The 26816-nt window shown below is 49.3% G+C and overlaps 1 protein-coding gene across 10 annotated transcripts in view; it reads left to right on the forward strand.

Moving 5' to 3' along the window:
- CLTCL1 (clathrin heavy chain like 1) overlaps positions 1–26816 on the forward strand; it is a 104981-nt gene that overhangs the window by 71378 nt on the left and 6787 nt on the right. For 7 of the 10 annotated variants that reach the window (XR_004442327.1, XM_033232974.1, XM_033232971.1 and 4 more), the window contains 10 exons: positions 2503–2686; positions 3883–4075; positions 4686–4843; positions 11254–11418; positions 13651–13758; positions 16819–16986; positions 17060–17209; positions 21753–21884; positions 26047–26157; positions 26416–26586. Coding sequence is in view for 9 of the 10 variants with exons in the window: in XM_033232974.1 (XP_033088865.1) it covers positions 2503–2686; positions 3883–4075; positions 4686–4843; positions 11254–11418; positions 13651–13758; positions 16819–16986; positions 17060–17209; positions 21753–21884; positions 26047–26157; positions 26416–26586 (1540 nt within the window). In the remaining variant the exon portion in view is untranslated. Of the gene's footprint in view, positions 1–2502; positions 2687–3882; positions 4076–4685; positions 4844–11253; positions 11419–13650; positions 13759–16818; positions 16987–17059; positions 17210–18902; positions 19020–21752; positions 21885–25912; positions 26158–26415; positions 26587–26816 lie in introns of those variants that run through there. The other 3 variants (XM_033232975.1, XM_033232973.1, XM_033232976.1) reach the window with 3 other exon arrangements.

Consider the following 26816-nt stretch of genomic DNA (forward strand, 5'->3'; position numbering starts at 1 on the left):
CCAGCATTATTTGTTAAAAATACTGTTTCTCCATGGAATTGCTTTTGCATCTCTGTCAAAAATCAATTGACCAGGTAGTGTAATTCTTCCACCTTTATTCCTTTTTTCTTTCTTTCTTTCTTTTTTTTAAATAGGGTCTCCCTCTGTCACCTAGGCTGGAGTGCAGTGGCATGAACATGGCTCACTGCAGCCCCAACCTCCTAGGCCCAAGCAATCCTCCCATCTCAGCCTCCTGAGCAGCTGCAGGTGTGCACCACCAGACCTGGCTAATTTTTTTTTTTTTTGGTAGAGACAGGGTCTTGCCATATTGCCCAGGCTAGTCTCAAACCCTTAGGCTCAAGCAGTCCTCCCACCTTGGCCTCCCAAAGTGCTGGGATGATAGGTGTCAGCCACTATGCCTGGGCTCACCTTTATTCTTTTTCAAAATTGTTTTAACTATTCTAATTTCTCTGCCTATCTATATAAATTTCAGAATTAGCTTGTCTATATGTACAAGAAAATCTACTGGAACTGGAATTGCATGAAATCTGTGGACCAATTTAGGGAGAATTGATATCTTTACTATGTTGATTCTATGAAAGTGATGTGTCTCTCCATTTATTTAGATCTTTGATTTCTTTCATCAGCAATTTATAGTTTTTTGGCATATAGGTCATATGTAGATTTTATTAGATTTATACTTATTTCATGTTTTTGGAAGTATTTTAAATAGATTTTTTTGGTTACAGTTGTTCATTGAAAAACATTGTCAGTATATAGAAATACAACTGATTTTTGTATGTTGACTTTGTATTCTACAACCTTGCTAAACTCATTTATTACAGGAATTTTTATTTTTTTTTGTAGATTTCTTGAGTTTTTTTTTTTTTTTTTTTTTTTTTTTTTTTTGAGACGGAGTCTTGCTCTGTCGCCCGAGCTGGAGTGGAGTGCAGTGGCCGGATCTCAGCTCACTGCAAGCTCCGCCTCCCGGTTACGCCATTCTCCTGCCTCAGCCTCCCGAGTAGCTGGGACTACAGGCGCCCGCCACCTCGCCCGGCTAGTTTTTTGTATTTTTAGTAGAGACGGGGTTTCACCGTGTTAGCCAGGATGGTCTCGATCTCCTGACCTCGTGATCCGCCCGTCTCGGCCTCCCAAAGTGCTGGGATTACAGGCTTGAGCCACCGCGCCCGGCCTCTTGAGTTTTTTTAATCAATCATGTTGGCTGCAAATTGGGACAGTTTTGTTTTGTTTTGTTTTGTTTTGTTTGAGACAGAGTCTTGCTCTGTCGCCCAGGCTGGGGTGCAGTGGCGCAATCTCAGCTCACTGCAAGCTCCGCCTCCCGGGTTCATGCCATTCTCCTGCCTCAATCTCCCGAGTAAATGGGACTACAGGCGCCCGCCACCTCGCCTGGCTAATTTTTTACGTTTTTGGTAGAGACGGGGTTTCACCTTGTTAGCCAGGATGGTCTCGATCTCCTGACCTCGTGATCCGCCCGTCTCAGCCTCCCAAAGTGCTGGGATTACAGGTGTGAGCCACCGGGAACAGTTTTATTTCTTCCTAATCTAGTGCTACCTGTGCTTTCTTTGCGATTCATTATAGAAAAGAAACTTTTTGTTTCTCTTGTGTCCTAAATGCCTTAACCAGAACCTCCAGCACAGATAGAAGTGTTGAGAGTGGACATCCCTGCCTTGTTCCTGATCCTCGGGGAAAGTGTCCAGACTCTGTTACTTATGGTGTTAGCAGTGGGCTTTTTGTAAATGTACTTTCTCAGATTGAGGAAGTTTCCTTCTATTTCTAGTTGATGGTTTTTCTCATTAATAGGTGTTAGATTTTATCAGATGCTTTTTCTGAATCATTTGATAATGATGTAGATTTCTTTTTTAGATTCTTGATATGTGGTGTGTTACATTGATTTTTTTTCCACATTTTTGAATTGTATAAAAGTTTTGCAAAAATTCATCTAATTTAAGCAAAGGAAAGTTCAAGAAATGCAAAGCAACTTAGTGTGGTGGCTCACACCTGTAATCCCAGCACTTTGAGGGGGCAAGGTGGGAGGATCACTTGAGGCCAGGAGTTTGAGACCAGCCTGGGCAACATAGCAAGACCCATCTCAAAATTTTTTAAAAGTTAAAAAAAATGCAAAGCTGCCTATATTGCTTAGAAATACAGTAGATGTGATAAAGCTATAATGAATCACAAAGAAAGCACAGGTAGGAAAATAGGTACTTCTACAGCAGGAGCCAGAGGCTGGGCTCTGAAAAGACACAACAACCCTCCCAGTGATTTGATTGGCACATTCTGATTCTCTTACCTGTGCTTTCCCAAGACTTTGCTATATTGTTTCTTTTTAGATCTCAACTACTTCACAAATACTCTGTTATATTTGCTTATCAGTTATGTATGTGTATATTAATGAGTTTTTAAAAAAAAAAAAACGGGGGTCTGGGGATGCATGACCTTCCGAAAAATGGTTTATGCAGCCTTCCTTCCTAGGATGCCATGCTGACCACCCTCTTCCCTCAGGAATCTGCAGAATCTGCTGATCCTGACTGCCATCAAGGCAGACCGCACACGGGTCATGGAGTACATCAGCCGCCTGGACAACTATGACGCACTGGACATTGCGAGCATCGCTGTCAGCAGCGCGCTGTATGAGGAGGCCTTCGCCATCTTCCACAAGTTTGATATGAATGCTTCAGCAATCCAGGTGGGCTGCTGAGTACAAGCATGTTGGACCTAGCACCCTCTGCCACACCATGAGTGTGCCCTGCAAGCCCTTGTCCTCTCCAAGGGTGTCAGACACTCTGGTTGTCTAGTGCATCTCTTTGTGCTCTTCTCTGCTCCTCACCAGCAACCCATCTTCCCAGCCTGCTGGACCCTTGTCTTGACCTTCTCTGCGGGTGCTCCTTCCATTGGCTGTTAGTCTGCCCCTGCCCAATCACTCCCCTGGACTTGGGTACCGACCCAATGTCATCGGTCAGCCCTGGTGGCACAAACGTTTGATTTTCAGAGGCACTCACACCTTACCCTCAATGACAACCATTCCAGCCCTCTGCACTATGCTGCTCACCCTCATACTCCCCATTCCCCCATCTCCTCAGCAGGAGCTTTTCACGATCCAAGGTCGGGTTCCCAGAGCAGGCCCTCCAGCCCTCCCTGCCTGCCCCTCCACCTCCCCAAGAACTCTTCTTCTTTAAACTGCAGCCCTTTCTTCCCAGTCTATGAACCTTTTCTGGTTTTATTTCCAAATCAGTTGTAAACCACAGGACATCTTCTGAACTGCTCTCCTACCAATTATCTTTCTGTTATTGCCTCTTCCTTTACCTTGTTTCTATACCTGCTGTGAAACCCCCAATCCAGGAGCCCTTCTTTTGTGCCCCCTCATGGGCTCTGGCCTTGCTTTGAGACAGACCAGCTCATCATATTAGGGGGCGGCTGATGCTGCCACCACCTCCACTACTATATAGTGGTGGTCCTCACTGCCGTGCAGTCTGCCAGGCTGCTCAGCAAGCCTGTTTCTGCCTGGTGAGCAATCTTATTCCCCACAGCAATTCTTGTGAACTCTTCTACAGTTTCTATGCTCTGTTGCACTGTCTTTCTTCCCAAGGTCAGGAGCAAGTCCCATGTCCTACACCCAGCCCAGAAAGCTTAACCTGGATATCTCCATCTCTGTGCCTCTTTGTTGGAGTGTCTCTTCTTTGTTCAGCATCCGCCTTCTCATATAATGGCTCTTGTCTCTCCCCTCAACCTGTCCATCTGAGAAATGCTTAGTACCTGATTGCTTCCGACAGAATTGAAGTGGTCATGAAGCTTTAGGCAGAACAGGGAACCAAACAAAAATGTGTCTGTCTTTTGGAGCTGACTAGGTGTTGCAGAGAGTGGAAGTCCTCTCATAACCCCTAGGTCCTGATCGAGCACATTGGAAACCTGGACCGGGCATATGAGTTTGCGGAGAGATGCAGTGAGCCTGCGGTGTGGAGTCAGCTGGCCCAAGCCCAGCTCCAGAAAGACTTGGTGAAGGAAGCCATCAACTCCTATATCAGAGGGGACAACCCTTCCTCTTACCTGGAAGTTGTTCAGGCAGCCAGCAGGAGCAGTAAGTGAATCCCCTCTCCCTGGGGCTCTGCGTCTCACTGATGCAAAACCTGGCTGAAGCAAGAAGTTGAAGAGATTCTCACAAATCTCTACGTATAATGTGTCCAGAGATACCAGAGGGCACAGCTACGTGAAAGTTTCCCACAAGAGTCTGAGATAAACGTTATTCTGTTATTGACACCAGCTCTTTAGTTGACTGTTCCCCTCCTTTATAAGATGAGGTCATTTAAGCACACTAGATATTTCAATATCGCCACTGTAGTAATTTTAAAGTCAGTGACAGGCCCACAGATTCCCAGGGATCTTCTGGTGTTTCAAGTTGATTGTGGCACCCACCTTTCTGATGTCCAGAACAAGCATTCTGTCTCCTGGCAAAATCTTTTCTCAGGGAGGCGGCCTGAGTGTGGCTCTGCCCCTCCCTTCCTCCCTTCTGAGCTACGGATCTGCTTAGTGAGCATAATCAAGACCTCCTAGACATTATCTGGAGTCTGAGTTCCCAGGGAGACCTAACGAGAGGGTAAATGTGTCTGGCTGAGGACAGAATGGAGGAATTGAGCCCTTGTTTAAAATTATCAGCTCTGGGTTAACCTATCTTTGTTTTCTGTCTTTAGACAACTGGGAGGATCTAGTTAAATTTCTGCAGATGGCCAGGAAAAAGGGCCGTGAGTCCTATATAGAGACTGAACTTATATTTGCCTTGGCTAAAACCAGCCGTCTTTCTGAGCTAGAAGATTTTATTAATGGACCCAACAATGCCCACATCCAGCAGGTAGGCCATGCCCCCTGGGCCTAAATCTGACTGGCAGTGCACAGCCCCCAGGGGGGGCTCCTGAGGTCAGGAATTTGCAGCCAACCTGGTCAACATGGCAAAACTCCGTCTCTACTAAAAATACCAAAATTATCCAGGCCTGGTGGCGCATGCCTATAGTCCCAGCTACTCTGAAGGCTGAGGCAGGAGAATCGCTTGAACCCAGGAGGTGGAGGTTGCAGTGAGCCAAGATAGCACCACTACGCTCCAGCCTGGGTGACAGAGCGAGACTCTGTCTCAAAAAAAAAAAAAAAAAGAAAAAGAAAAAGAAAATTAATAGCTTGTGTCACCAATAATCAGATAACATAATGGAGAAGAAAACGTTCCTTTTTTAGTAGGAATAAGGCCAGAATGTTTAAACCTTAACCATAAATAAAAGTTTTAAATAATTGTGGAGTCTGCCATGTAGATAAAATGTTACCCCTGGAAAATGTGATAAAGAGACATGAAGAGATAATGGAATGTATTATAACTCTATATTAATTACAAGTACACTCTTCTTGGAGGAATGCACATAATTTATTGAAATGAATAACAACAAAGTGGGCTGGGCACAGTGGCTCATGCCTGTAATCCCAGCACTTTGGGAGGCCGAGGTGGGAGGATCGCTTGGGCATGGGAGTTCAAGACCAACCTGGGCAACATAATGAGACCCCTATCTCTAAAAAGGAAAAAGAAAAAAAAACAAAATGAATTTTGAGCTTTCTTTTTTTTTTTTTTTTTTTTTGAGGCGGAGTCTCGCTCTGTCGCCCAGGCTGGAGTGCAGTGGCCAGATCTCAGCTCACTGCAAGCTCCGCCTCCCAGGTTTACGCCATTCTCCTGCCTCAGCCTCCCAAGTAGCTGGGACTACAGGCGCCGCCACCTCGCCCGGCTAGTTTTTTGTACTTTTAGTAGAGACGGGGTTTCACCGTGTTAGCCAGGATGGTCTCGATCTCCTGACCTCGTGATCCGCCCGTCTCGGCCTCCCAAAGTGCTGGGATTACAGGCTTGAGCCACCGCGCCCGGCCACTTTGAGCTTTCTATTTCAAAATTAGTTCCAAGTAGTTGTTGGGGCTGGGCCCGGTGGGTCACACCTGTAATCCTAACTCTGGGAGATAGAGGTGGGAAGATCACTTGAGCCCAGGAGTTCAAGACCAGCCTGGACAACATAGTGAGACCCCCATCTCTACAAAAAACTAAAAAATATTAGCTGAGTTAGGCCGGGCGCGGTGGCTCAAGCCTGTAATCCCAGCACTTTGGGAGGCCGAGACGGGTGGATCACGAGGTCAGGAGATCGAGACCATCCTGGTCTACATGGTGAAACCCCGTCTCTACTAAAAAATACAAAAAACTAGCCGGGCGAGATGGCGGGCGCCTGTAGTCCCAGCTACTCGGGAGGCTGAGGCAGGAGAATGGCGTGAACCTGGGAGGCGGAGCTTGCAGTAAGCCGAGATCGCGCCACTGCACTCCAGCCTGGGCTACAGAGCGAGACTCCGTCTCAAAAAAAAAAAAAAAAAGAAAATATTAGCTGAGTGTGTGGCATGCGTTTGTAGTCACAGCTACTTGGAAGGCTGAAGTGGGAAGATCGCTTGAGTCCAGGAGGTCAAGGCTGCAGTGAGCTGTGATCGGGGCACTGCACTCCAGCCTAGGCAACAGAGCGAGACCCTGTCTTTAAAATACGAACAAACAACAAGAAGAAAACAAAGGGGTGAAGAGTCTGTAATCCCAGCACTTTGGGAGGCCAAGGCAGGTGGATCACTTGAGGTCAGGAGTTCAAGACCAGCCCAGGCAAAATGGAGAAACCCACTCTCTACCAAAAATTCAAAAATTAACCAGGCATTGTGGCACATCCTGTAGTCCCAGCTATTTGGGAGGCTGAGATGGGAGAATCACTGGAGCCTGGGGAAGTCAAGGCTGCAGTGAGCTGTAATCATGCCACTACACTCCAACCTGGGTGACAGAGTGAGAACCCTGTGTCAAAAAAAAAAAAAAAAGGGTTGGAAATTAGGTTAAAGTTTTGAAAGGTATTAAAAGTTCATCATGTAATTCTGTAACCAAGTAAAATGCCAGATGAAAGGATAAAAGGTAAAAATTGAGCTTTACTTAAAATTTTTTTAATATGTATTTGAATTTTTGCATGAGAAAGGAATTTTTAAGCATGTAAGCAGTGGAAGAAAGCATAAAGGAAAATATCAGTTCAGCTAATACATGAATATTTGAAATATACCTGTAGAGTTTTATTATTTCTAAACATGGACCTAGTAAGTCTAGATGTAAAAATCTATCCCAAGAAAGTAGAAAAGATCCACATAGCTTTACCTATAAATATTTAATCATTGCAGCATGATTATGCAAATAAAAATTAAAAGCCAATGTCTGGCAAAAGGAAATAGTACTTTTGTTTTGCTTTGAAACAGGGTCTCCTCTGTCACCCAGGCTGGAGTGCAGTGGCACGATCTCAGCTGACTGCATCCTGAACTTCCTGAGCTCAAGCCATCCTCCCACCTCAGCCTCCCTGAGCAGCTGGGACCACAGGTGCACGCTACCACTCCCAGCTAATTTTTGTATTTTTGGTAGAGATGGGGTTTCACCATGTTGCCCAGGCTGGTCTCGAACTCCTGTGCTCAAACCGTCTGCCTGTCTCAGCCTCCCAAAGTGCTGGGATTATAGGCATGAGCCACCGCGCCCGGCCAAAAAATAGTTAAATAACAACATCCATCAATGGAGTATAATACAAATGAGGACAGTGAACAACTCTGGGATTTGGAATTGGCAATATCATATTACTTTTCTTTTACTTGCCTGTGTTTGCAAAGTTTTTTTTTTTTTTAATCAGTGATCGTGCAACTTTAGAAATTGCTCTTATAATCCAAAAAGTAGTTAAAATAATAGAAAACAAAGCCTTGCCCCTAATCCCCCTCTGGGTTAGTAACAGGATTCTCCTGAGTCAGAGGTGCTGCGGGCCAGAGCAGAAGCTCCCTCATATAGGGCTGGCTGGGTGGGGCAGAGGTGCACTTGGCTCTTTACCTATGTTCATAGTGGCCCCAGGCCTGGCAAGCTCTCTGCCTTCTGCTGTCCCCTGAGACAGGGTCCAGTAACCTTCAGCCTGGGGGCCAGATCCAGCCCGTTGCCTGGTTTGTATACGTTTCCCACAGTCTGGCATCAGCTGACTGCACCTACATAATGTCATTTAACTCATTTTCTCTGTTTCCTGTAAATTGGCAGTAACAAGTCTTACATGGTTACCCCTTTGATAGAATACTTAATTTATGCATTCGTCACCTTTTATTAAATATCAGCTGTGTGCCAGCGTAGGGGCTATGGATGGAGCAGGGAAAATAGTAATCAGATTTCTGCCCCATGGATCATAAGATTCTTAAAAATACTGTGGTCTTTTAACTGGTGAGTATAAGGAGCTAAGTGAAGCGGGGCAGGGATAGGAAGTGTTTGAACGGTGTGGGTGTGACAGTGGACATTCTGGTTTTAGAAAGGGCCCCTGGGTAGGTGCTGAGTCTGTATACCTCTGGGGAGGAGCTCTTAGAACAAGACAGCAGGGCAAGTGCAAGGGTCCTGTGAGGAGCCTTGTGGGGTGCAGGAGCCCATGGCTGGAACACAGCCATCCAGCAAGAGAGGCTTGGGGAGCGATAGGAGAGGCAGCTGTTGATCTCTGCGGGTCAGGACTTCAGGGGCCATCATCAGGACTCTGGCTTCTGCTCTGGGTGAGACTGGACATTTTGAGCAGAGGAGGAAAGTGATCTGGTATAGGGGTCAGCAGAACCCCTCTGGCTGCTATGCTACAAACAGAGCAAAGGACAAGGGTAGAGCAGGGAGTGCATAGAGGGGGATGGTGCAGTGATGTCACAAGGGGCAGCGACAGCAGATAAAGTGAGCAAGGCAAGTGCAAAGCGTAGTCAGCTTCTGGATGTGTGTTGAAGGCAGAGCTAACAGTGTGTGCTGCCAAGAGGGGTGTGAGAAGAGAAGCAGTGAGGGTGGGTTAAGTTTGGGGGTGTGGGGGTCACACTCACCAGTGTGGGGACACTGTGTGAGGACTGCCTGGGGGCATCAGGACTCATTTGGACAAGTCAGACCTCTAGTAGATGCCATGTGAATCTGTCCTGCTGGAAGTAGGAGTTAGGTTTTACAGGAGAATCCCAGACTAGAGATGTGCATGGGCAGCCTCCAGGGACAGGCAGTACCCACAGCCGCCACCCGTGTAGGGAAGCATGGCAGTGGGGGTGTGGGGCTGGGGAGGGGATGGGCCAAAGAAACCAGAGCACCCCAAAGCCCCACAGCAGGGAGAGGGGGAGATGGAGAGTGGCCAGCGAGGTGGGAAAAAAGCAGGCGGGGGTGTCCAGAAAACCATGTCTGCGTCTGTCTGGAGGAGCAGTGACCCTGGCAGAGGGGCTGGCAGAAGCCTGATTGGAGTGGATTGCAGAGAGAATAGGAAGACGGGACAGCTGTTATAGACACACGGATACTCCCTGAGAACTGTGCTCTGATGAGAAGCATGGAAACAGGCTGACAGCCCCCAGATAAGTTGAGGGCAGAGCAAGTTGGATTCGTTTTGTTTTGTTTATTTTATTTTATTTTATATTTTATTTATTTTATTTTATTTTTATTTTATTTTATTATTTATTTTTTTGAGGTGGAGCTTTGCTCTTGTCTCCCAAGCTAGAGTGCAATGGTATAATCTCAGCTCACTGCAACCTCTGCCTCCCAGGTTCAAGCCATTCTCCTGCCTCAGCCCCCCGAGTAGCTGGGATTACAGGTGCCCGCCATCACGCTCAGCTAATTTTTCTATTTGTAGTAGAGACAAGGTTTCACCATATTGGCCAGGCTGGTCTCGAACTCCTGACCTCAGGTGATCCACCTGCCTCAGCCTCTCAAAGTGCTGAGATTACAGGTGTGAGCCACCGTGCCTGGCCAGTTTTGTTTTATTTTAAACTAGAGAAAAGAACAGTGGTTCTTTTTTTTTTTTTTTTTTTTTTTGAGGCGAGTCTCGCTCTGTCGCCCGGACTGGAGTGCAGTGGCCGGATCTCAGCTCACTGCAAGCTCCGCCTCCCGGGTTTACGCCATTCTCCTGCCTCAGCCCCCCGAGTAGCTGGACTACAGGCGCCCGCCATCTCGCCCGGCTAGTTTTTGTATTTTTAGTAGAGACGGGTTTCACCGTGTTAGCCAGGATGTCTCGATCTCCTGACCTCGCGATCCGCCCGTCTCGGCCTCCCAAAGTGGTTCTTTAAGCTTGTCAGAGTGAATGAGTGCAGAAGGTGATGCTGATGCAGGGATTTGCTGAAACCCTGACATGGAGCATGTGGAGAGGGGGTCGGGGCATCCATGGAGCAGACCTTGGTGGCATAGGAAGGACATCCACGGACACTGTGCTGTGAAAGGCTCTCCTGGTTGTTTTCTCAGGAAAAGGGAAGCCAAATACTCAGCTTGAGGAATCGTTAGAGCTTTGAGAGGAGAAGGAGATATGAAAGAGTTGACATGAGAGATGCCATGGATAATGGAAGGTGGGGTGGTGCGGGAGGTGCCGTGGATGACAGAAGTAGGATGGGTAGTGTTGCCAGCACATTTGATGTTAGCCTTCATGAATTTAGAGAGACCCATCAGCACTTTGGGGTTCTGCTGTCAGTGTTTAGCTCTGCAGCCACAGGTATGGAATGGGCAGAGAACTAGTTCTGAGCAGGACTGAGAACAGTCAGGAGAGTCAAGGGTTCTGCTGTCTGCGTTTAGCTCTGCAGCCACAGGTTGCAGACAGGGCTGCAGGAATTCAGTCCGGTCACTGGACTGGTGGAGTTGAGGTGCTCAGGATGGTGAGCTAGGCGGTGCTAGGTAGAGGAGGTACTTGTGGCAGGTTCCCAGGGCTGGCAGCTGTCTTCTGAGGTGTAAGGTATGGCTATAGCAGTGACTTGTTCTTGTGAGCAGAACAAGGTTCCCAGATCATAGGAAGTCAAGTAAATTGCCAGAGAAGGAGAAGGATTTGTAAATGGCATCAGGAACTAGGGCTGATGCGTGATACCTGACATAAGATTGGTTGTCAGCAGTTTTTATTGAGGAGGAAGGGGAACAGCTTGGAAGCAGCAAGGAGCACAGCTCCTCAGCCCAGGCCCAGTAGGGTGCAGATGTAGTAGGTGACAGCTGGGGCCTGAGAGGTGCCAGAACGCAGGGTTATGTAGGAGCAGGCAAGTAGAAGCGACCCCTGAGGTGGAGGAGGGTGTCCAGGGACTGGAAAGCCAAGGCCAACTTCATCTGGTCACTGGTGCGATCAGAAAGATGCTTACCACCCTAGCAAACAGAGTAATACCTCTGCCATCTAGGCACTTGAAAGCAACCCTGGAGAAATCTTCCCATTGAAGGGTGTCTCAGTCGCGCTACCCTATTATCCATAGGTTGGAGACCGCTGTTACGAGAAGGGAATGTACGAGGCTGCCAAGCTGCTCTATAGCAGTGTTTCTAACTTTGCCCGCCTGGCTTCCACCTTGGTTCACCTCGGTGAGTATCAGGCAGCAGTGGACAACAGCCGCAAGGCCAGCAGCACCCGGACGTGGAAGGAGGTGAGCTGCGGGCAACTGCAGACAGCAGAGTGTGCTCTGGACAGGCGTGCTCTCCGTGTCCTTTGTGTTCTGCTTGGTACTCTTCTGCCATATGGGATGAGCCTGGGTGCTGGTCTTTTGCCCAGGCAGGGGTCTGAACCCTTGGGATTCTCAGAGTCTCTAAGCTAGTGTTTGTAGTTGGAACAGAGGCCCCAGAGAATCCGATCTCTGACCAGTTGGCCCCCAGAGGCAGCCTCAATAGCATGGAATTATCCATATTATAAGTATTTTCATAACCCTTTTTAATCATGTCACCTTATTTGTATAATCATTGTAAATTTACATTATTGGTCCTTTGTGGCAAATTGGTAAATTGTCTCGAGGCTCTCTGATAATATCAGAATCATCTTTAAGTAGAAAAATCTGTGAAAAAATATCCAAAACAGCATTGTTTACTGAAAGACTAAAATTAGCCTAAAGGTCCAATGTCAAAGCCTTTTTGTTTGTTTTGTTTTTGTTTTTGAGATGGAGTCTAGCTCTGTCGCCTAGGCTGGAGTGCAGTGGCGCCATCTCGGCTCACTGCAAGCCTCACCTCCCGGCTTCACACTATTCTCCTGCCTCAGCCTCCCGAGTAGCTGGGACTACAGGCGCCCGCCACCAGGCCTGGCTAATATTTTTGTATTTTTTAGTAGAGACGAGGTTTCTTGATCTCCTGACCTCATGATCTGCCTGCCTTGGCCTCCCAAAGTGCTGGCGTTCAGGGGTGTGAGCCACCATACCTGGCTTTCTTTTTTTTTTGAGATGGAGTCTTGCTCTGTTGCCTAGGCTGGAGTGCAGTGGTGTGATCTCAGCTTACTGCAACCTCTGCCTCCCGGGTTCAAGCGATTCTCCTGCCTCAGCCTCCTGAGTAGCTGGGATTACAGGCACATGCCACCAAGCCCGGCTAATTTTTGTTATTTTTAGTAGAAACAGTGTTTCACCATGTTGGCTAGGCTAGTCTCGAACTCCTGACCTCAAGTTGTCCGCCCGCCTCGGCCTCTCAAATTGCTAGTATTACAGGCATGAGCCACCGTGCCCGGCCAAGGCCTTTGTTAATGTATGCATTACAACTCTATCCTGTTGTTTAAGATGAATAGGCAGAGTTGCAGGAAAAGATGTTGCCAGTATTATGCGAGGAATATGTCATCATGCAGAATGTATGATGTGATTCCACTGTACATATGTGAGAGATTTGTCAGGCGGCTGGTGTACGTATCACACATAGGAAACAGTGGGCCAAAGATTGTATCTCAAGTTAATGACACTGGCTTATGTGATTATTTTTGTTTATCTTCATGTTCTGCTTTCTCTACCTTGGGAACATGTGCTGTGTATAGAAGGTGGGAGAAGCAGGGAAACTGCACGGCACACCCAGCTCTGTGGTGCAGGGTTGGTCCTGTCAGTTCTCTCAGAAAGCGCAGCTGAAGGGCCTCTCTGCACAGGAGAATTCTGTACTTCTCAAGGCTTGTTATCATTAAGTATACATACTGTACAGTGCAGAAAACAAAAGTAGTCTAAAAAATTATTAAAGCAGCCCGGGCACAGTGGCTCACGCCTATAATCCCAGCACTTTGGGAGGCCGAGGCAGGCAGATCATGAGGTCAGGAGATCAAGACCATCCTGACTAACATGGTGAAACCCCGTCTCTACTAAAAATACAAAAATTAGCCGGGCGTGGTGGTGGGCGCCTGTAGCCCCAGCTACTCGGGAGCCTGAGGCAGGAGACTGGTGTGATCCCGGGAGGCAGAGGTTGCAGCGAGCCAAGATCATGCCACTGCACTCCAGCCTGGGTGACAGAGCGAGACTCCGTCTCAAAAAAAAAAATTATTAAAGCAAACTCCCCCGTGAAAACAACACTCAGATGAGATGCACTCCGATGGTCATTATTTTTTAGCCTTCCTTTTCAAACCCCAAACCTGGAATTCCAGTATGACTTTCCCGCCACCTGAAGAAAACTCAGGGCCTAAGAAGTAATGCACGAACGTTCTTCTTTCTGTGGTCTCAAGCACCTCCTTGGCCTGCAGATTATAAATGTCATATTTTTTCCTCCCAGTCTTGTACAATTCATCCTAGAGTTAGCTACTTGTTCAGAATCCAACTTAAAACACCCCACTGGCTGGTATTTCTGCATTTGCAACTGTGTCCCTTGTAAGTCAGCTGCTGTGGTGCTGTGTCCTGTCTTGGGGACCCTCATGCTTGCCCTCCATCCCCTAGGTGTGCTTTGCCTGCGTGGATGGACAGGAGTTCCGCCTTGCACAGCTATGTGGTCTTCACATCGTCATTCATGCAGATGAGCTGGAGGAGCTGATGTGCTATTACCAGGTGACCAGATGATCTCTGCTGGTAATGCAGATGACAAGTGATGCCTAAATACACCACACAGAGGCACGGTCATCCCCTTAGCATGTGACCGTCACAGTGCTGCATCTGCAGATTTGAAGCATGGCCCCGAGGGGAGGATTCATGTGTTAGATGGTCATTTATAAACTAAATTCAATTGCCTTGTTAGCGATCCTCGACCTCGTGGCTGGCTGGAATTTTGTGTTTTTAAAGTTCTCTCCATCCTTTCGTGTTATTGGGACTTCAGAAATTCAGTCAGTGGCTTGCATGCCAGGAACAACCCTTGGAGGGTTGCTGAGAATACTGGGCTGGTGTTGACAGAGCTCTGGTCCATAGCCTAGTTCCCCAGTGTGTAGTCCCCGGAGTCTGTTTATCAATTGCCATAGGGACAAAGCAGGGGCAAGAGAGGGAACCCCACATGGACCCTTCGGAAGGGCGGGGCCCTGTGTGTTCATGCTGTAGGTGGGCTCTCTCGAGTGGTTGGTAGACAGTGATTTTTGTGTTTAGGGTCCTGGGCTTCCACTTGGATTCCTAGAGCCGCATGACACTCCAGGTATGGTTAGTCAAGGCAGATGAAGATGGGATGTGACTCTGCTCAGCACTGTTACCATAGCCATGGAACTTGAGCCCCAAACCCCTCACTACATGAGACGTCGTCTGGAGGGGCTCGCACCAGCGCCAGAGTGTCTAGATATCAGGCTGGGTGTGATGATTTTTCAATGAGAAATGCTTTCCCACCCCCAGAGAGGCACCTGAGAAATGAACTGGAAAGCCAACAGGGAGGGTAATCAACCAGTACAGGGCTGACAAAAGAACAATTTAGTCAGCAAATATTTGAGTACCTACTATGTGCTGGGCATTATTCTCAATAATTGTATCAGTGAACAAAACAGAAAAGCCTCTATTTAATTGAATTGGCATTCAGCAAGGTTGGCAGGCAAGCAACAAACCTAGTGAATAATTATATAGTGTGTTTGAAGGTGATGAGTTATAGAGGAAAGTGGAGCCGGTTTGAGGGCATGGGAGTGCCTGGATGGAGTTTCATGAAGGGGCGGTCAAGGTAGCAGCAATTGATGGGGTGACATTTGAGCAAAGACCTGAAGAAATAGAAGGATTTGGTCATGAGGACATTTGAGGGAAGGGTCAGTGGCCAGGCAAAGTCCTGAGGCAGGAGTGTGCTGTGTATTCAAGGAAGGGGCTGGAACCAGAGATGGGGCAGGGAGGCTGATGGAGGGCCAGATCTCAGGCTGTTAGGAAGGCCATGGACTGTACTTGGGATGGGTGCAGGGCTGACAGGGGATAAAAGGATCATGGTGGCTCATGTGCTGAGACCACATACTTGAGAAGTAGGGACAGGAGCCAGGAGAGCAGCTAGAGGCTGTTGCAGTGGTCTAGGCGAGAAGGGACAGTGACTCTGACTAGGGTGGTGGTGACAGGGTGAGAGGTGATCAGGCCATCAGGACTGGGTATGTGCTTTAAATGAGCAGCCACCCTGATATGCTAATGCACTGATATGGAGTGAGAGAGAAAAGCCCGGGAGAACTCCATTTGGTTTTGGCTTGAACAAGTAGAAATACGGAGTTATCACCAGTGGATGAGGGGAAGACTGAAGGGGCAGCGTGGGAGGGAAGGACAGGAATTACTTTTTGGACACGTGGTGCTAAGTCTTGAGCTGCCCGCTGCATGTTCAGGTGGGAGCATTAGGTAGGCAGCTGGAGACAGATCTGGAGCTCCACAGAGGAGGAGCCTAGCTCCAACAGTGAACCCAGAGTTGCTGACATACAGGTGATCCATGTCCATCTATGTTTGCCTGCAGTCCCCTGGGGATGAGTGTAGGTGAAAAGACCAGACTGCCCAACAGGGATGGGCTGAGGAGGAGAGCAGGAGCAGCCAGGACAATGGGAAGAAAACCCAGAGAGTGTGCTGGCTCCTGGATGCATTGGGGAAGAGGGAGCGGTCAGCAGGGCCAGGGCCTGCTGCTGAGCAGACAGCAGGATGGCAGGGCCAGGGGGATGCTCGTGACCTGAAGCTTGGGGGAGACTCAGCCTGATGCTGGCTGGAGAGAACAGGGAGAGGAATGGGAATGATTGTTGTGAGGAGTGTTTGCTGCAAAGGGAAGTAGAAAAAAATGGGATGGTAACCAGCAGGCACATTGGGTCGAGAGGAGGTGTTTAGGACAGGAGGATAAGTGGGATGCTTGCTGAACCCAGCTGTGGAGAGCGAAGATAAGGCAGGAGAGAAATGAGGAGTCACCAGAGCGGTGGCCTTGGTAGGCAAGCAGGTGGGATGGAGCTACAGGGTGGGCAGATTCCAGACAGGAGCACAGGCGGCATGTCTGTAGCTGATTGGGGGGTGCAGATGCTGCTGGCAGACAAGTGTGCCACTGGGAAATGAGGTTAGTCTGAGAGTGGAGGGGGCACAGAAGGTGTCCTCCTTAGGAAAACAAGAGGTGTAAGGTGATCCTCTAGGTTGGGCCCAGGGGTGTGGTGGTTAGAGTAAAGGGAAAGGGTCACATGGCTGGGTGTTTCTGCATGCTGAGCAGGCTGTAACCAGACATCTGGTCTTGTCCAAGGAGCATGTCAGAGGGGTGTGGGGCTGAATGCAAGGGGCTGGCCATCATAATTAGGGACACAGTGAAACAACAGCCACATGGCATCGTGAGTGGAGTTGAAGGCTTGTTGAAGCCAGGATCTCAGTAATGAGCTGTGGCAAGGGATTAAAATAAATCATTCCCAGACCCTGTTACCAACCACTTCCTACTTTTTTTCTAATTCTTTTCATAAAATTGGCAATACTAATTTGCACTTACTAAACTTGAAAATTGTAGTGCCGTGTGCCACTGGTAATTGTCAGATGATCCAATAAGTTGCTAAGTAAATGGCATGATCTGTAGCACAGTGTGTACACACGTTTTCTTCACACATGCCGCCTCCGCATCATTCCCAGTCACCAGCACGGTCCCTGCGGCATGGGTGTGGGCTGGAGGGTGGCTGCTGGAGGCATGCAATTGCACTGTCCCACGTGTGGCTGTTGGTCTGCTAGGATCGCGGCTACTTTGAGGAGCTGATCTCGATGTTGGAGGCGGCCCTGGGCCTGGAGCGGGCCCACATGGGCATGTTCACAGAGCTGGCCATCCTCTACTCCAAATTCAAGCCACAGAAGACACTGGAGCACCTGGAGCTTTTCTGGTCCCGTGTCAACATCCCAAAGGTACCGTGTGCTCCTTACAGTCTGGCAGCCGTGGCCACGTGCGGCACAAGCCAACCCTGGCCTCCTTGTCCAGGTTCTGAGGGCTGCAGAGCAGGCACACTTGTGGGCTGAGCTGGTGTTCCTCTACGACAAGTATGAGGAGTACGACAATGCCGTGCTTACCATGATGAGCCACCCCACTGAAGCCTGGAAGGAGGGTCAGTTCAAGGACATCATTACCAAGGTAAGAGGGGATACAGAGCGCCAGCTCCTGCCAGCCTCTGCCAGGCCCTATTCTGGGTGCGGGGGAATGGGCAGGTGGGAGTGGAATGAGTGCCAGCATGCCCCCATGCTGTGTGTGCGTTCACTTGTTTGAGTCCACCACCCTCTGGGCAGGTGGTGGTAATTCCATCTTTGAAGGGAACTGACACTTAAGAAGGACAGGTGACCTGTCTAACGATGCACAGCTGAGCTGTGGGCAGGGTCAGGCCAGCATGCAGCCATGTCCCTATGGCTCTGTGACCCTGCCTGCCCCTCCCACCACATCACACCCTCGTGGCCAGGCCTCAGTTTGCTCTTCTTTCTGCCCTGTCAGCTCAGGGCTCCCACCCCCACTTCCTGTGGTTATTTTTCACCATCGGACCATTTTTTTTTTTTTAATTCATGTCTCTCCCCAGCACCAGCAGCCTTACCTGTCTGGGAGTGGGCCTCCATCCTGTAGCCTCACTGGGCTAAACCAGGACCCGAGTTCCTCTGCCACGAGCCACAGTGTTGGGTGGTGTCGGGTTTGGGTGCCATGGTCAAATGAGCCCTTGTTATTTTATTTCTTGGTCTCTTAGAGAGTTCAGCATCAGGACTCACCCCTCTCTAGCTCTGTATGTGAGTTTGGTGAAGGGGCTGGAATTATTTATCCTCAGCCCCCATCCCTTTGCGTTGGGTGTCTGCACTTTGTGCCACAGTCCTTGGGTAACTAACTTGTCACAGGCCGCTATGACTGGAGTGGCACAGCAGTGAGCTGTGGCCTTGCTCATGCACCTTCTTTTCTGCATGCAGCTACTGAGGGTGGGCATGAGCGGCAGACGGGCTGCTAGGTGAGGCCTTCAGCCTCTGCCTTTCCTGGGAACTATTTGAAGGACCTCAGTGTTGAACACCAGGCCACACACCTGAACTTCTTGTTGGAGGACATCCGTGTTACTGGGCATGGTGGTACATGAAGGTAGAGGTCTTTGATGGGGCGTCCCACCCTGAGCAGAGTCTGCAAGTTGCTGGAGGGAGTGCAGCCAGGCCATACCTTACTGTGGCCTGGCACACATGGCTGGTGCCTTGTAGATTTGTCTGTGTGCTGGAAAATCCATACTTGATCATTCCTGTGTGTACTTTATTCACATTTTAACTCCTCTGATATAAGGGTGTTATTAAAAATTGCTGAGCCGTGGTGGAAGTGGCCATGCTTTTGTTTCTTAGTGGCATATAAAATAATAGCAGGACAGCTGAGACTCGCTGTGTGGGAGAGCAGCATCTCTCATCTGGTGCCTGCAGGGCTGATGGCCAAGTCCAGTTCCTTGTGTGACTCATGATGTTTCTACTACAACCTGCTGTGAAGGAGATAGACACTGTCAGCTCAGGTGTGAAGGGGGTAGGAGGATACTCGCTAGTGCAGGGGCCCAATCAGATGGATGACATCCAATCTATATTTGGGGCATACGATAGCAGGAATCCACTTAGCCTTAGGGCTGGGCCAGCAGCAGCCTGAGCAGGGGTGCTTGCTAACTCAGACAGGGGGCACCCCAGCTCAGCCGTTCACTGTCTCTGTCCATGTGGGTTAGGGGTGTCACCGCTGTGAACCTCGTTATCCCATCGATACAATGGGCATCATGTTTCCCCCTGACCAGGTGGTCCATGGCAGGTGCCTGGCATCCAGTGGGCGTTTCTTTCAGGTCGTGCAGCACAGCACGCCAGCCAGCTACCCCGGAGTTTGTGATGGAATCTGAGCTTCAGTTTTCTCTTCTTTTGTTTTATTATTATTATTTTTTGAAACAGAGTCTCACTCTGTCACTCAGGCTGGAGTGCAGTGGCGCCATCTCTGCTCACTGCAACCTCCACCTCCCAGGTTCAAGTGATTCTTCTGCCTCAGCCTCCCAAGTAGCTGGGATTATAGGTGCCCGCCACCACTCCCGGCTAATTTTTGTATTTTTAACAGAGACAGGGTTTTGCCATGTTGGCCAGGCTGGTCTCAAACTCCTGACCTCGGGTGATCCTGAGAAGTGAAGCCAGCTGGACTTCCTGGGTCGGGTGGGGACTTGAAGACCTTTTGTGCCTAGCTAAATGACTGTAAGTACACCAATCAGCACTCTGTGTCTAGCTAAAGGATTGTAAACACACCAATCAGCACTCTGTAAAAACGCACCAATCAGCGCTCTGTAAAGTGGACCAATCAGCAGGATGTGGGCGGGGCCAAATAATAATAAAAGCTGGCCACCCGAGGCCACAGGCAACCAGGCTGGGGTGCTTTTCCCATCTGTGGAAGCTTTGTTCTTTTGCTCTTCACAATAAATATTGCTGCTGGTCACTCTTTTGGTCTGCACTACCTTTAAGAGCTGTAACACTCACTGTGAAGGTCTGGGGCTTCACTTCTGAAGTCAGTAAGACGACAAACCTACTGGAAGGAAGAAACTCTGGACACATCTGAGCATCTGAAGGAACAAACTCCAGACACACCATCTTTAAGACCTGTAACCCTCACTGTGAGAGTCCATGGCTTTATTGTTGAAGTCAGTGAGACCAAGAACCCACCAGAAGGAATAAATTCCGGCACAATCTGCCTGCCTCAGCCTCCCAAAGTTCTGAGATTACAGGCGTAAGCCACCACGCCCAGCCTTCCGTTTTCTCTTCTATGAAGCAGGGATACTACCATGTCTTCTGGGGCGCTGGCTGTCCTTGCTGACCGTGCTGGTGGGTACGGGCCTGCCAGAAAGGGCCAAGAGCGCACATGGTACCAGGTGTCCTGCAAGGGAAGCTAGGACTGCTGGTGCCCCACTTCAAGTTTGCCCACTCGCATGGTGCCCAGCAAGAACCTCAGTGAAATGGGCTTGTCCTTGGATGGTTCATCTCCTTCATGGGAGGCCCGAGGAGCCTTGTGGCTGGCAGGGAACCAGGTGGGGCTTTCAGGAGGTGATTTGCCACAGAAGATGAACTTGAGCCCCTACCCTCCACCTCAGCCCCACATCACATCCTGACCGCCCTCTGCTTTTTCAGTGTCTAGTTGAGATCCCCCCTGACCTAGCCCTGCTGCTGCTGAGTAAAGGGCCAACCTGGAAGGCTGCCAGGTCCTACAGCTCCAATACGAGTGGACCCACAGTGGCCTGTGGCGGAGTCTGGGGGCCCACCAGTGCCGTAGGTGGGGCTTTGTGATGGGGCCAGGTCACCATTCTGCTCTGCATCCATGGTGGCAGGTACTAGGGACCTTGCTTCCTGTCTGGGTCAGAATCTCTGGTGACAGTGAGTGCTCTAGCACAAAAGGGAAAGAGAAGGAGAAAGAAGATACCCTGAAATGATAAGCCATAGAGGGGTCATTAGAACCCTTTTAGTCAGTAGACCCCATCAGGCCCCACATTTTTGCCAGGTCACCCAAACCCAGCAGTGCTGGAGGCTCCAATGGTGACCACCCTGGGCTCCCAGCATAGCTTTAGCTCCAGCTGTGCCCTGTGCACACCCCAGGACCCCCCACACTCATGCGGACACATTCATCACCACTGGCTTAGTTCATGCCCATCTGGCTCACATGCTCCCTGAACAGAGCTGTGTCCAGGACCTGGACATCAATGCCACAGTCATCAGGCCACCAAATGACATCGCCGGGGCCGGGCGTGGTGGCTCACGCCTGTAATGCCAGCACTTTGGGAGGCCGAGGTGGGCGGATCACGAGGTCAGGAGATCGAGACCATCCTGGCTAATATGGTGAAACCCCGTCTCTACTAAAAATACAAAAATTAGCCAGGCATGGTGGCAGGAGCCTGTAGTCCCAGCTACTCGGGAGACTGAGGCAGGAGAATGGTGTGAACCCGGGAGGCGGAGCTTGCAGTGAGCCAAGATCGTGCCACTGCACTCCAGCCTGGGTGACAGAGCAAGACTCTGTCTCAAAAAAAAAAAAAAAACAATGACATCGCCCAGCATGAGAATGGTGGCAGACCAGTGGGGAAAGTGCTGAGAGACACAGCAGCCTGGCTAGATCTTGAGACCCAGGAGCACAGGCACAGGGTCCACCCAGAGTGGTCCACTCTCTGCATGGGCTGACCTTCAGGTCTCACCCAGGGTCTGAGCACCACAGTATTTCAGCTCAGAAGCTTTGGAGATGTCACAGGATGTGCTGTCCGATTGGTTATGGCTCAGGCTGAGGCTTCAAAGGAAGGCTGGGGTAATCTTGCTTGGGTGGAAGCATACTGTGTTGTTCGGTTTTGCTGTTGGGCTTCATTCTGGCTGATTACACTTCATTCATTCATTCAGCAGATACTGGTTGAGCGTGGACCCTGCATCAGATACTGGTGTGGGTGCTGGGTTGAGGCAGGAAACCCTGAGACTGGCCTCTTAAGAAAAATGGTCGATGTGTCAGTGCTGGGGGACAAAATACCTCAGGGATGGGAGGAGGCACCTTCATGGGCCATTGAGTCTTATAGAGGGTAGTCGTGGCAGGCTTCAGTAATAAAGTGCCATTTGAGCAAAAACTGGAAGGAGCCCTGGGATATCTGGAGACAGGGACAGGAACTGACCCTCAGCTTTGCTCCGCGCAGGTTGCCAACGTCGAGCTCTGTTACAGAGCCCTGCAGTTCTATTTGGATTACAAACCACTGCTCATCAATGACTTGCTACTGGTGCTGTCACCCCGGCTGGACCACACCCGGACAGTCAGTTTCTTTTCAAAGGTGAGTCAGCGAAAACCCCAGGTAGAAGAGTGTATTGGGCTAGCTCTAACAAAGTAATCTGAATGATAGCACCTTGATAAAGAGCTTTTGAAATGACCCGCAGCTAACTTGAAGATTCACCAGTGTATCAAATTGTTTTAGGTTTCAGATACAGGAATACCTCCTGTATCATGCTTCACTTTATTGTGCTTCTCAAATTCTGTGTTTTTTTAAAAGATTAGAGGTTTGTGGCCAGGTGTGGTGGCTCACGCCTGTAATCCCAGCACTTTGGGAGGCCAAAGTGGGCGGATCACGAGGTCAGGAGATCGAGACCATCCTGGCTAACACTGTGAAACCCCGTCTCTACTAAAACTACAAAAATTAGCCGGGTGTGGTGGCAGGCGCCCGGAGTCCCAGCTACTCGGGAGGCTGAGGCAGGAGAATAGTGTGAACCCGGGAGGCAGAACTTGCAGTGAGTCAAGATTGTGCCACTGCACTTCAGCCTGGGCAACAGAGCAAGACTCTGTCTCAAAAAAAAAAAAAAAAGATTGGAGGTTTGTAACCCTCATTGATCAAGTCTGTCAGCCATTCTTCCAACAGCATGTGCTCACTTCGTGTCTCTGTGTCACAGTTTAGGATTTCGTACAATACCTCAAATTTTCTCATTATATATGTTGTGGTGATCTATGATCAGTGATCTTTTTTTTTTTTTTGAGACAGTCTTGCAGTGTTGCCCAGGTGGGAGTGCAGTGGCATGATCATAACTCACTGCAACCTTGAACTCCTGGCCTCAAGCAGTCTTCCCACCTTGGCCTCCTGCAGTGCTGGGATTATAGACTTGAGCCAGTGCACACAACCAGCAATCTTTGATGTTACTATTGTAATTGTTTTGGGATGCCATAAACCATGCCCCTATAAGAAGGGGAACTTAATGGATAAATGTTGTATGTGTTCTAACTGCTCCACTGACTGGCCGTGCCCTGGTCCCTCTTCCTTTCCTTGGGCCCCCTATTCCCTGAGACAAACAACATTGAAATTAGGCTAATTAATGGCCAGGCATGGTCGCTTACGCCTGTAATCCCAACACTTTGGGAGGCTGAGGTGGGTGGATGACCAAGACAGATGGATCACCCGAGGTCAGGAGTTCAAGAGTAGCCTGGCCAACATGGTGAAACCCCGTCTCTACTAAAAATACAAAAATTAGCCAGGCGTGGTGACAGGCACCTGTAGTCCCAGCTACTTGGGAGGCTGAGGCAGGAGAATCGCTTGAACCCAGGAGGTTGCAGCGAGCTGAGATCGCACCACAGCACTCCAGCCTGGGCAACAGAGAGAGAGACTCCATCTCAAAAAAATAATAAATTATTGTGCATTTCAAAATAGCTAAAGGAGAAGATTTGAAATGTTCCCAATACAAAGAAATGATAAATGCTTGAGGTGATGGGCATCCTAATTGCCCTGATTTGATCATTCCACATGTGTATATGTATCAAAATATTACATATGCCCAATAAATATGCACAACTATCATGTATCAATAAAAAGTTGGAAATAAATAAGTAAAGACACCAGTATATAAGGAAAATATCCATATATTAACAGAAGTTTGGAAGAAGTGGATTCCAACCCTCATGGATGACTTTAGGGGTTCAGGATTTCAGTGGAGAAAGTCACTGCAGATGCAGGGGAAACAGCAGGAGAACTAGAATTAGAAGTGGAGCCTGAAGAAGGGACTGAATTGCTGCAATCTTAGGATCCAACTTGAACAGATGAGGAGTTGTTTCTTAGGGATGAGCAAAGAAAGTGGTTTCTTAAGATAGAATCTCCTCCTGGGACAGACGCTGTGAACATTGTTGAAATGACTACAAGGGATTTAGAATAGTGCATAAACCTAGTTGATAAAGCAGCAGGAAGTTTGGAGAGGACTGAGACCAATTCTGAAAGATGTCCTACTGTGAGTGCAGTGCTATCAAAGAGCATTGCATGCTGCACAGCAGTCTGTTTGTCTGTTTTGTTGGTTTTGTTTTATGCAACGCAAGTCCAGAGTGGTCTTACATAAAGGGAAGAGTCAGTCAGTGAGGCAAACCTCATTGATGTCTTATTTTAAGAAATCGCTGGCCGAGCGCAGTGGTTCATGCCTGTAATCCCAGCACTTTGGGAGGCCGAGGCGGGTAGATCACGAGGTCTGGAGGTTCGAGACCAGCCTGACCAACGTGGTGAAACTCTGTCTCTACTAAAAATACAAAAATTAGCCAGGCGCGGTGGGCGCACACCTGTAATCCCACATACTCAGAAGGCTGAGGCAAGAGAATTGCTTGAACCCAGGAGGCAGAGATTGCAGTGAGCTGAGATCACGCCACTGCACTCCAGCCTGGGCGACAGAGTGAGACTCCTTTTGCCCCCAAAAAAAAAAAAAAAAAAGAAAGAAAGAATTGCCGGCTGGGTACAGTGGCTTACGCCTGTAATCCTAGCACTTTGGGAGGCAGAGGCGGGCAGATCACCTGAGGTCAGGAGTTCAAGACCAGCTTGGCCAACATGGCGACACCCTGTGTCTACTAAAAATACAAAAGTTAGCCGGGCATGGTGGCATGTGCCTGTTAATCCCAGCTACTCGGGAGGCTCAGGCAGGAGAATTGCTTGAACCCGGGGGCCAGAGGTTGCAATGAGCTGAGATCAGATCACTTCACTGCAGCCTGGGCGAAAGAGCAAAACTCTATCTCAAATAAAAAAAGAGGCTGGGCGCCGTGGCTCACACCTGTGATCCCAACATTTGGGAGGCCGAGGTGGGTGGATTACAAGGTCAGGAGTTCAAGACCAGCCTGGCCAATATGGTGAAACCCCGTCTCTACTAAAAATACAAAAATTAGCCAGGCGTGGTGGCGGGTGCCTATAATCCCAGCTACTCAGCAGGCTGAGGCAGGAGAATCACTTGAAACTGGGGTGGGGTGGAGGTTGCAGTGAGCTGAGATCAGACCACTTCACTGCAGCCTGGAGGACAGAGCAAGACTCCATCTCAAAAAAAAAAAAAAAAAAAAAGCGAAAAAGAAATTGCCACAGCCTCTCTAGCCTTCAGCAGCCACTTGGATGAATCAGCAGCCATCAACATTGAGGCAAGACCCTCTACAGCAAAAAGATTACAACTCACTGAAGGCTCAGATGATTGTTAGCATTCTTTAGTGCTAAAATATGTTTAATTAAGGTGTGTACTCTGTTTTTGTAGACATAATGCTGTTACACACTTCGTAGGCTACAACATAGTATAAACATTAATTGGCCAGACGCAGTGGCTCATGCCTGTAATCCCAGCACTTTGGGAGGCCGAGGTGGGCGGATCACAAGGTCAGGAGATCGAGAGCATCCTGGCTAACAGGGTGAAACCCCGTCTCTACTAAAAATACAAAAAGAGGCCGGGCGCGGTGGCTCAAGCCTGTAATCCCAGCACTTTGGGAGGCCAAGACAGGCGGATCACGAGATCAGGAGATCGAGACCATCCTGGCTAACACGGTGAAACCCCGTCTCTACTAAAAAAAAAAAATACAAAAAATTAGCCGGGCGAGATGGCGGGCGCCTGTAGTCCCAGCTACTCGGGAGGCTGAGGCGAGAGAATGGCGTAAACCCGGGAGGCGGAGCTTGCAGTGAGCTGAGATCCGGCCACTGCACTCCAGCCTGGGCGACAGAGCGAGACTCTGTCTCAAAAAAAAAAAAAAAAAAAAAAAAATACAAAAAGAAATTAGCCGGGCATGGTGGTGGTTGCCTGTAGTCCCAGCTACTCGAGAGGCTGAGGCAGGAGAATGGCGTGAACCCAGGAGGCGGAGTTTGCAGGGAGCCGAGATTGCACCACTGCACTCCAGCTTGGGCGACAGAGCGAGACTCCGTCTCAAAACAAAAAAACACATTAATATGACTCTGTTTATTGCAACATTCACTTTATTGTGGTGGTCTGGAACCAAACCCTAGTGTCTGTGAGGTGTGTGAATGTCTCTGGTGACATTGGCGTCCACTGAATCACTCAGACAGTTCTCTTTGTGTGAGTATAGGTCTTTTGGTTCTAGGTGTCCAGAAGGTGCCCTTGGCTCCAGAGCTGGACCATTCAAGTGGATGGCACGCACATGCCCACCTGTACCCCTGCCTAGTGTCCCCATAACAAGCTTGGCCAAGTGCCTTGACAGTTGCCCCAACTTGTTAGGCAGGTCAGCTGCCCCTGGTGAAGCCTTATCTGCGGTCAGTCCAGAGCCACAACAACAAGAGTGTGAATGAGGCACTCAACCACCTGCTGACAGAGGAGGAGGACTATCAGGTGGGTGTGCAGGAGGGAGCCCTGTCCTGGGTGGGCTGGGCTCCTCCCCTGCAACTGCCATTCTGTTCTCAAAGCAGGCTGGCTGCCTTTGCACAGGAGAGTGTGCAGGCCCCACAGGACACCAGTGGATATATGGGTAGGGACCTTTCTAAGGCCGTGGTGATAGCAGCAGCCATCAAGTAACACAAGGTGCCTGCTCCATGTGTAGGCAGCCCATGTCACAGTGTCCCATCCCTCACAGAAAGGCTATCTTCCTAGGGCTTAAGGGCATCTATCGATGCCTATGACAACTTTGACAACATCAGCCTGGCTCAGCGGCTGGAGAAGCATCAGCTGATGGAGTTCAGGCGCATTGCAGCCTATCTGTACAAGGGCAATAACTGGTGGGCCCAGAGTGTGGAGCTCTGCAAGAAGGATCATCTCTACAAGGTTGGTGGCCCGGGCCCCTGTTTCCTCCCACCTTCCTGCCTTAGTATACTTCCTGATGCTTTGGGGGTCACACCCCTTCCCTCTTGTTCCTGAGACCTGGCTCTGAGCTTCACCAGGGGATCCTCATGATGGGTGGGGGGATTGGCATTAAGGGGAGACCATATTTAGAACATAGGGTAAGAATTGGGAGTGAGTTAGAACCCCTTAAAAACTGTTTGCATTGAAAGACT

The sequence above is a fragment of the Trachypithecus francoisi genome, unplaced genomic scaffold, assembly GCF_009764315.1.
Source record: "Trachypithecus francoisi isolate TF-2019V2 unplaced genomic scaffold, Tfra_2.0 Lachesis_group14, whole genome shotgun sequence".
Lineage (NCBI taxonomy): Eukaryota > Metazoa > Chordata > Mammalia > Primates > Cercopithecidae > Trachypithecus > Trachypithecus francoisi.